At 36.1% G+C, this 11,441-nt stretch overlaps 1 protein-coding gene across 2 annotated transcripts in view; it reads right to left on the bottom strand.

Moving 5' to 3' along the window:
• Window positions 1–801: 801 nt before the first annotated feature.
• Window positions 802–11,441, bottom strand: part of Schip1 (Schwannomin interacting protein 1) — a 74,101-nt gene continuing 63,461 nt past the window's right edge. For both annotated transcript variants that reach the window (XM_069308363.1, XM_069308364.1), the window contains exon 13: window positions 802–9,909. In XM_069308363.1, the coding sequence (XP_069164464.1) occupies window positions 9,780–9,909 (130 nt within the window). In that variant the 3' untranslated portion in view covers window positions 802–9,779. The remainder of the gene's footprint in view (window positions 9,910–11,441) is intronic.

Raw genomic sequence — 11,441 nt, 5'->3', positions numbered from 1 at the left:
ATTTTTCTAGAAATTTAGATTTTCTAGAAATTTAGATTTTCTAGAATTAGATTTTTCTAGATTTTTTTCTAGAAATTTAGATTTTTCTAGAAATTTAGATTTTTCTAGAAATTTGTCTAGATTTCTAGAAAAATCTCAAACTAGAAATCTAGATAGATTTATCAAGAAATCTAGATTGAGATTTATCTAGATTTCTAGAAATATCTAGAACTCGAGATATCTAGAAATCAAGATAGGTATCTAGAAATTTCTAGATCTCGAAATATCTAGAGCTAGGTATCTCGATATATCTAGGTATCTAGATAAATCTTTAGATCTAGATATTAAGAGATCTTTTTAAATCTCTAGATCTAGAGATTTAAATAGATATCTAGAGATCTCATATCTATAGATATTAAACTGTAAATTCTTAAATGGGCAGACTTCTTGGGTCGTAAGCCCAAAGAGTTAAAAAGAGCTGAATGTACACAGTATAATATTTGACACTAATGCCAAGATTTAATTTCTGCTATTAGTTCTATCTGGATCACAAAATTAAAATTATTTTTCAGTTGATTTAGAGCCTAAAGATCTGAATGGATAATTTGAGATAATGTACTGTACATATGACCAAATATGTATAATTTTATATCAGTAAACTAAATGTTTGATTAATCTGTTTTATTAACCTAATATAGTAATTGTCTTGTGTGAATTGTTGCAAACACACACAATTTGCTACAATTACTTGTTACAAACGGTAAACAAAAATAATTTTTTATAACAATAAAAAGCAAATTAGGTTTGAAAATATGAACTTGCTTCAAGTATTTTTTTTTTATTTTAATATGTACAATGTTCAGATTCACAAAAAGTGACAAGCTTAATTGTGCCATCAATATGCAATTCAAGATGCTGACACCCTCTGGTATAGCACAGGACCAGCTAGGAAGACCTAAATTATTTGGCAAGAACAAAAAAAAAAAAAAAAAAAAAAATTCGAATGTAACGAAACGCCAATTTCCAAGAACCCCCATGGTTCCCTGAAGCAACTATCTCTGATAGTGTGCCATACTACTAGGTCCCATCAGTTGAGAGTTCAGAGGCAGCCCAGAGTCAGTTGGCTGCTCCACCCTCAGTTGTATGAAGATGGAAACATCCCTGACACCATGGGGGGTAAGGAATGTGTCAGTGAGCCACTGGGGCTTGCCCAGAAATTGATGCTTCAATACATTCAACGTTTTTTTGGGGGGACAGGAAGCCCCCTTGGGGCTCCCTGAAGCCAACTACCCATGGAGAAGGAAACAACTGAGCACACATCACGGAGGTAGCACTGCAGGTATTAAAATACACACACTGCTGTGACACACAACCCAAGGGCACCTGGGCCCAAGCACACCGACAAGAAACAAAGCCTGCAAAAATTTTCTTCAACCCTTTAGGGAGCCGAGCGGACAGCACGCTGGACTTGTGATCCTGTGGTCCCGGGTTCGATCCCGGGCGCCGGCGAGAAACAATGGGCAGAGTTTCTTTCACCCTATGCCCCTGTTACCTAGCAGTAAAAATAGGTACCTGGGTGTTAGTCAGCTGTCACGGGCTGCTTCCTGGGGGTGGAGGCCTGGTCGAGGACCGGGCCGCGGGGACACTAAAGCCCCGAAATCATCTCAAGATAACCTCAAGATGATGATAACCCCCAAAAGCCCTCATGCCTATCAAGGCAGAACCGGGTCACAGAGGAAAGGTGGTTGTGTGGACAGAGCAGAGGCAAGGTCGAGTTAACCCAACACCGGGTCAGTTCCGAGCCATCCAACCGAGCTCAATCTAGACCGCTACAACACAGTACCGAAAATGCAAAGTGGTCGCTGCCTGAAAAGCCCCAACTTCATTAGGGGTGCCAGCAAGGAGCGCAGCATACTGGGAGCAAACTCCACATAATTCGGGATCAAAGGTGTCACCTACCAAATGGGCAGCATAGCCGAGGCAACTGGTATGGATGTGACAACCCTCAAATTTGCACAAAGCTACAGCAGGTTTAGGGATGGGGAAGGGGTTATTCACAGGAAAATCAAACAGGAAATTTCCAGGGCCTGCAGGGGCGGTAGTTACCCTACAGGAAGCCTAGGCACTGAGACGCCACACCGGACCTACTGTACGTATCGTATAGGTTATCTTAGGATAGTACCGTACAGAGAAACTAATAAGTCAACACAGCCAGGTTCCTGCTGCTGTGAAGGCTGATCTCGGTGCACTGAATGTAGCTTACAAATCCCCAGTGCACCCTGCCAGCCAGCATTCCCTACCGAGGAAAAATGGAAAAGCCCAAAAAGATAACTTACCCAGGGTGAGGGCCACCACAAGCAAGGAGGCCCTCCAAGAGTGATCCCCCAAACACTCCAGGGAAGACTACCCTGAGCACATGCAGCGCCAAGCACTTTTTTTTTTTAAACTTTTGACTCGTGCAAGAGGAGTTGAGGAACAGCCTGAAATGTGCAGTCAGTGACAGAGTGGCAACCACAGCACAAGACTTCCATCAAAATAGAACCAAGGGTGGAGCATGCAGCTGACCCCAGGCTGCCTCCCTCCTCCCAACAAATGAGGGGAAGATGGGGTGAATGAGCATGTACTGTGCTAGTTTCACAAAGTTTCGATAATTTGTTTGCATTGTTGGGGAAGTTATTTTGACCGTTTTCAGAGCTGCGGTCTCGTTTCAAGCCAGCAGTTGACTTTCTGGGTTCCTTCCTATGTGGTGCCAGACATGAATAACTTTCTAAAAATTTGATTACAAGTGCCACTGCTCTCGGCACCTCATGTGAGAAGGGCAGGTTCTGGTTCATGGTCCCTGGTAGGCCAACAGAACTCTGCAACTGATGGGACCCAATAATTGTCAACAAAAGGCACCAAGCCAGGGAGGTTATGCAACACCGTCAAATGTGCAGGATATTCAAAAGGCACTAAATGTCACTGAAGATGCCAATACGAGAACAAAAGTGCACAAGGCAAACATCAAAACGTATCCGATTCACCATGAATTCTATCGAGGGACAAGTGACTGCGAGGGACGGTCGGAAAGCAAGACGCACGCAAGTCCTGGAAGTCTGGACATTCAACAAGGATATGCACAACTGTAAGAGGGACAATGCAGTTTAGACAATAAGGAGCAGGATGGCACTCCATTAAGTCGACCTAGTAATATAGCACACTATCAGATGTAGCATCAGGGGCTTCCCCCTCCCCCTCAGAAAGTACATCTTACCTGGGAAAATCTGTAATAATAAAATGTGCAAAAAGTTTATATGTGGTCCCTTACTTCCACTGGACAGACACACTGCTGCATCTACTTCGTACTTACCACACGTAAACACATTCTGGCTCTTTAGTTTTCTTTGCCATGGTCTTGTTATTAGTAAGCATCTAGCAGCTCTAGTGCTTGGCCTAAAATGTACAATCCATGATTAATTTCTCGTATTTATTGTTTTCATTAAACAATTTCTTCCCAATATTGGCGCACAAAATAAAATAGGCTTCATACAAGAAACACACATACAATGTACTGTATAAGTCATAACTAATTGCCAGAACTGCACTGCTAGGCATTGAGCCCCCAAAATCATCACAAAGTCGCAAGATACCTAGTAAGCATGGATTATTCTGCCTAATAATAATTTTTGCTTTCAAATATCTTTATAAAATTGTCAGTCATTATTGGTTACATTAATTTAGGTTTAAACTAGGTGTAAGGAAACACACACCCCTAGTTTCACAAGCCAGCATATAGGAATAAAAGGTATTCAGATTTGATCAAGATTTGTTTTGGTTCAAAAAAAAAAAAAAAAAAAAATCATTAAATTTAACATAATGTATCTATTGATTCAAGTTAAAAACTTTGTGAAAATGTACAATACTAAAATTTGACTTTTTAGGCAACTCATGCTATTAGGTATGACAAATATACATATAATTATACAATAGTGTACTGTATATGCAGTATACATATAATATACATAAATATTATATATACACAGTATATAAATTGTTAATGTATTACAAAAACATTCTTTGGTTTAAGTAAAAACTGAGTGCAGTTGGATTACATTACAAATAATAGCTGATAAAATATTGATTACATTTCTTTTCCCTCATGCTTGAACAAAGTTCATGTACAAAGCCCCTGCAATCCCAGTCAAATGTTTCAGGATGCTGCGTCTACAAGAGGTATGATAATGTGCACCTTCGTACTTAATGCATCCAAAGTGTTTTACCTTAAATTTTTATAATATAATGGCCTATACTGTAGTAGCACTGAAATATCTTGGTAAGGAGTCCCTATTTTCACATCAAGAACTTGTGCATGTGGAAAACAGCCTTAACCTTCCAAGGTTCAGAAAAATGGCTGTCAAGTCGAGGAAAACATAGCAAGAGAAAAACTGCAAGCTTTGAAAACTGCCTACTTGTACTCTCTGTGGAAGACTGGCTACTGATGCACGACATTTTTAGTTTGGCCAAAATATAATTAGCAATTTACATAATTGTGATATCCACAATGGAGATGCAATATTGCATAAACATAGAAGGCAAACCAAGGAAATTTATATTGTAATTACATTGATCACATAGATTTATGCACGTTATAAGTTACAGAATTAAACTATTGACAAGTACACTTAGCCTTGAAAAATGCATCTTCGTGATAGCTTTGTTCCACTTGAAAGTGAATATAGGTTCACATTTTCTAGCAGATTTATTCATACATGAAAACAAGTCACCGATATCCTGCTCCTTCTAGTACCAGTTAACCAACCATACTCATTTAACTTATGCATAATAATTTATCATTTAAATTTGTGTTGACAAAAGTAAGTGTGCAATAATATTTTTATAAAAATTTAGGTTAATCAGGTCCCAGAAAATCAGAATACAGTAGTGTGCATGTCTAAGCTACTTGAGCTAATGATCAATATTTAACATTTACTCTGAAATCATATTCACCTAAGAAACATTCAAATGTTACTCTGCTTCAAATGTTTCGAAAATCAGGATTGATAATCTCCTTGGAAGGATATCAGGCTCCACAAGTTTCCTACTGACCTGATCATGGGACAAACTACAATTCCTTGGTTTCATGCACATAAAATGAGAGGGTGGACTACTGTCAACATAACACAAGCACACACAATGTCGTCTGCTGTTAAGGTTTAGAGTAAGTCAACACTTCAACTTCCATTACCTCAACAGCATACACAAATACTACAATTACCTTTGCTTAATATTTGTTTAATAATTGTTGCATTTGTGTACACTATATATCAGAGAGCACAATTTATCGAGCTTATGTACTAATTGATATAATATAAATGATATCCAGCTGCAAAAATTATATATGGAAAGATAAAATAAATATATTTATAAATCTACATGTAATATACACGATCATACTATCCGTAATTCACATATCTCAACTACAATCTAGAACACGCATATCAGCAGATATGCATTGTTTTCTTAAGGTATAATTAATGGACAGATGCAGGCAATGACATACAATTATTTCCTTTATAGTACTCTTAACTTGAAAAGATATCTGCTTAGTAATCCTTAATATTTTGCAATTAATATCATTTAAGCATTAAAATGTTAAACATGTGAAAATATTGATAATTCATACCCTGAATATTTATGTTAGCCAATACTTTTATAATCTCAAGTCCTTATGATATACCATAGTTCTTGCGCCAAATGATAAATTAAGAACTTATAAAACTGCATGCAAATAAAATCTATAAATAAAAATTCTATATAATGAACTACAATTTTTTAATTAGAATACATAAGCAGTAGTAGTTTTTGTATAATTTACCATCAAACAGTTTGGTGGTTACTGAACATTGTTATGGTGGGTGGTGCTGACAAGTCATACCAATATATGCTTTAAGGATTGTATTCTTGGTGATGGCTATTTCTTGTAATATTTACTACTGTACTGTATCTCATAAAATGCACCTTTTGTATATGCTTTAATAACATATTCTGAATTCCACAACCTTATGGACATGATGACCATGTAAATTCTTTTCCAGACATTTTAACTACTCTACCTCTTAAGACACTTACACATTTGAGACACATGATCACAAATTCCAGCATTTTTTCTTATAAAGTATGATTGTTTCTCTGTGAATGATGCAGTGTAAGGCAGGACAGCGATTCTTTTTCCAATGTTTTCTTCAGTTTGTGAAGAATGACTCTTAACCGATTATTAAATTTTCCTCAATTGTCTAAATCTTGAAAATAGCATTATAATATACTAATTTAAGTTTCTATACCAAGTTGTTATGGCTGCTTAATATTTTGCTAGGTTACTAATGTGCATTAATTTTGATGGAACTTGCCAATTTAAGGATGTGATAAAATGATCTAATTCTGTCAGAGCTACAGTTTCGCTATAATAGTAGCCAGTTTTCATTACCATTCCACATGAAGTTGTGTTCAATTGGTTTATATGAAAAACAACTTTGATGCCCTTTTATGCTATGGGGACAAAAGTACAATATACTTGCGATGAAGCCCAGTGGCATGCCAATGTATACATTAATATTTCTTTTAGTGATGGGACGATTAATTGGAATTGGTATAGAGAATCTGAAAAATCTAGCATTTTTCAGTAAAAGGAATCGGTATTGGAATCTTAGATAAATTTATCCTGATTTCAGATTCTTAACACTTAGAGAGTGGTTATTGTCATATGATGAAAACAAATGCTGTCTGGGTTTTACATGCATGATTAAAATAAGGACATAATTGCTCTATATGGATCTAATGGCGTTTACTTTGACCCACTGAAAAATCGTCTATGGTTTTATGGTTACGTTACTACGTGAGTGCGGTTATAGTCATATATGTTTACTAGAAAAATGCTGTCATCATCATCATCATTATATAAAATTCTGTCATAATTACATGACATGTATACCAATGATGTTCATATGGTCTTCACAACTCCATATGGTTGTAATGAGGTATACCAAGTAAACCAATCATCAACTGAACCCAATCATCGAAGACCCACACGGTGGGGTCAGGATGCCATGTGGGGTATACAGAGAATGGGAAGAAGTTGACACTCCTTTTAAAACAAGTCCCATAGTATTCAGACAATACATTTTTTAAATTTTATGAATTATTTATGCTGTTTGCATCATGCCACATACTCCTTAATTTGGTTTCATGATGGAATGTGTGTGATCAGTCAGCGAAAGTGTTAATAAAATTAATTTTGGTGGTTTAATATATTCACCCAAAAGAAACAATGTAAGAAGAAAGAGTAGACACTAATGTTTTTACATTACAATTTAAAAGTCTTGGGTTTCAGATATGAATGACTTTCTTATTCACTTATACTTGCATTATATAGGCTAAAATTTACTTTATCAGTATAAACCAAAAATGAACTATGTTTTAATTTAACTACTACTGCAATGTAATTTGATTTGAAAAAAGGATTAAAAATTTTATTGTATTGTAAACTGTGTATAACATGTATACCTGTGATGGGTAATGAAATGCTTACAGAGTTTCTTCCAGAAGATTAAGCAGGATTTACCAATGGCTTTCTAATCTTAAATCATTTTAATTATATTAATACATTTACCATGCTCACTGTAAATCGTTAATTTTCCAAACTAAAATATGAAATTTTTAGAAAAGTAAGTACAGTATCCACTATATTCTTAAAAAGAATTGGAATCGATACTTTTTTTGTTGGATCGGCATCGGAATCTTTAGAAATTTTACTATCGTCCCATCACTAATTTTCTTAAAACCCCAAAAAAGCTATAATGAGCAGTGTATTGACAAACATCCCACAGATTTATTTACAAAATTGAAACCTGGCGTGCCCAAGAAAAAACTTTAAAATGTATTTATTGCTCCTTGGCAAATGCCGAAGATAAATACTATATAATATTATATTGTTGACTTCTCTGAAATGTTTCTATGCTGTGTGTAAACACGGGTAAGAACAAGACTTGTGACACAGTTGAAGGAATGACTGATCAAATACGGGAATTGGTTAAAAATCAGGAAATAAAATTATGTAAAAATTATGATACAAAAAATGGGAATAAAGTAATCTGTACTAGCATTAATGGAGTTTGGGAAGCCATATGCATCTTAACCAATTAAAAATATATTTTTGATATTAACCAATCATACAACTACACAAGGCTAACAAATTGGTTTAATAATGACAATTTTGCTATAAATCTGCTAAATAGATTGTCATGATCTGTTTCCAAATGCTGTCAGGTCATATACTGGTTCTTTTAACAAACTTAATGCTTGCTTACACTTTTTGCTTTTTAACTGTATTATGGAACACACTCAAGCTGGACGAAAAGTTCTGTACATACTGTACTGTATACCAAACAAGCCTCGGTACCAAGTACCGATGGAAACTAGCAGAATCTTGCCTCTGCTTAGGACTTTCCTTAATATTTACAAAGCCAGCCTGATGTTATAACATTTGCACTCTTAACTTGCAGAGTACACCAAAACTGATATTTTTTGTGCTTTTGAAGTTTAATATTTTGGAAAATTTATTTTAAAACACACACACAACGTATGTCTATATTAGCGCAATATATTCCATAAATTTGTCATTGCTAGATTATAGTCATTTGAACATACCAAGTTTTGATATAGTGACTGCAGCCCAGAATTTGATTACTGAGGTTATCAAAGTGGGTCAAAGAAAGGACCATTTATAGGGTTTCTTGCATACATAGTGATAATTTGTTCTGCTACATTATATTAGTTGTCAAGTGTAATACAACAGCTACAATATCAAATGATTTACGAAAAGCAAATATAAACATATGTAAAATTCTCAAGACTTGAGTTGGATGTACATGTAGTGTTTGTATCCAAGACAGACTTAATTAGTTCAAGGTGATGCCATCACTCCACTTAAACTACATGCAAGTAGTAGTAGTATTGTCTGTTGTTCCCGTGTCCTGTCAATGGAACGAGCCGTGAAGGATACAGAGAAGAACATCCAGCATACATCTTCACAAGCATTATGGAATGTCTACAGTACTGCTTCATCTACATAATGATTATCAGTGTAGCTCTACATTACCATCAGTACCCCCAATGCCAATTAAAATTTGGAGCTAGCCATGGTTCAACCATTAATTGCTTTCACCAATTACAAACAAGAACTCACCTCCTAGAGCAAAGTTGCCTTATGCTAAGGACCTACTGAGGGGATGATATCACAGCACAAATTACACAGCAAATAAGCTGCATTAATATACAGTTTATTTTATGCAAGCATTAAACAAGTGACTAAAGGGCTACCATTAAAGGATAAAAAAAAACAAAAACCGAGTTCATAAGGCTATGGGTTCTCTATAAGGGTCAGATTGGGGAATATCCTCCCACCCCCAAAAAAAATTCTTACAAAAGATGCATTAAGACTTTAATCTAGGTAATATCCTTGAAAAGCTTGCAACAAGTCCTTGTGCACCTTACTTAACTTGTGAATGTTACACGTGATAAAGGTTATAAAATAAGTAGGTAATTATTATTAATAACAAAATATATTTTAACTTCCTTTTCATGTGAAATCATCCCCATTCCAATAATATAATCTCAGAGTGCTACCCCACTTGCTGTCCTCTATAAAGTACAGTACTTGCCACCCCTCTCATGACCAATGGAAATACTCACTGATAAAATGCCTCTACACAGCATCATGGTAAGAGTATTTGTCAAAGCTTACTTCAATAGCAGTGCTGTCCATATCACTTCTTAACAATATTCTTTAATCTCAGGGAATTAGATTTGCTTCTTGGAGGTGGAGTTGACACAGGTGTACCCTTAGCACTTCCCTTACTCTCACCTCCTCCACGAAGACTCATTTCTTTTGCACCTCTGAAAGAAAGAAATGTCATAAAAGATTTAAACAAAACAAAATTCAGCTTTAAAATGAATGTATATAATATTTAAAATTGAGGAATTTGACCATCAGGTCTTCACTATAAAATAAGTAAATAAATCTAATAGAGAAAGACCCACAAAAAATATGTATATAGGGTCAAGCACTTTTACTTTCTTTTAGACACTGTACAGGACCTTGTCGACACACTGTACGGGCCCTTGTCCAACAAACTGTATGGGACCTTGTCCGACACTGTACAGGACCTCGTCCGACACGCTGTACAGAACTTTGTCCAACAAAGAAATGCGGAAATGGAGAATAAAATCACATGTTAATAGCAATAGGGGTGACTAATACCTACCGACATTCTGTCTTTCACAGCTGCTCCACTGAATATCTCCACATCAATCTACAAATAACAGCAAATACGCATCAGATAAACAAAGTTGGTGTTGGTGACTGGGAGTTCTGGTTATGTCATCTGCTGGTCAGATGGCCAGCAAGATCACCATTAACAAGGCTTAAATAAATAGCAGCAAATTTACACCATACAGTGCAGGCGATGAGTCACAATAACATGGTTAAAGTATGTTGACCAGACCACACACTAGAAGGTGAAGGGAAGACGACGTTTCGGTACGTCCTGGACCATTCTCAAGTCAATTGTCACCATTCTCAATCGAATGTGAGAATGGTCCAGGACGGACCGAAACGTCGTCGTCCCTTCACCTTCTAGTGTGTGGTCTGGTCATCAATACACCATACAGTACTTAACAAGCCAGTGTTTGTCACATTGAACAGACGACACGTAAACCTATCCATGTAAGGAATAGAATGCTTATAAACACAAGAATTGTTGAAGTAAACCCAAGAAAGTTAAGAGCGTTCGAGTGAAGATATGCCCAAAGCTGCCACACAGTCGACCTAACCTAGTCCAGATGATGGCACACCATCTTCCTTTCAATCATTCAAAATTTCAGTTGTCCTGCCATTTTAGATAACAATTGTTTTGGGTAATAGAAATGGCACTGTAGAGTTATATCCAAATTAAATGAAATAGTCCCATGTTAAACACAACTTAATCGGTAATATCAGATCTTACTGCACAGGGGTTCCAAAGACATGAGCCGCCAAACACTAATAACTGATACAGTGTTCAACACTCCTGGGATGCTAGTTCTGGACACCCAAGAAGCCAAACAACCAGGAGCCACATGTGTTATTGTAGGAGCATTGCCTAATAATATCAACATAAAGGGAAATTTAATAAGCACCATAAAATGCATGGTTATACAGTCCCTTAAAATAGGTGATATGTCTTGCCATTCAGACAGTGTCATCAGTGAGGCATTAGTGTCTTCATTCAGAAGACACACTTTTAGTTAATATCTCTGTGGTATTATATGTAAAGTGTCCATTCTGGTGTCATTTTATAGAACATCTTTTTATTAAGTAACTTGCAGTATGGAAAGAAACTTAATATAACAACTTTTTAGCTCATCATGATCAGAAATAACTTTAGTGT

Source organism: Procambarus clarkii, chromosome 62 (genome assembly GCF_040958095.1).
Source record: "Procambarus clarkii isolate CNS0578487 chromosome 62, FALCON_Pclarkii_2.0, whole genome shotgun sequence".
Taxonomy (NCBI): Eukaryota; Metazoa; Arthropoda; class Malacostraca; order Decapoda; family Cambaridae; genus Procambarus; species Procambarus clarkii.
Note: the sequence above shows the minus strand (reverse complement) of the source record. Positions and strands in the feature narration are given on the sequence as shown.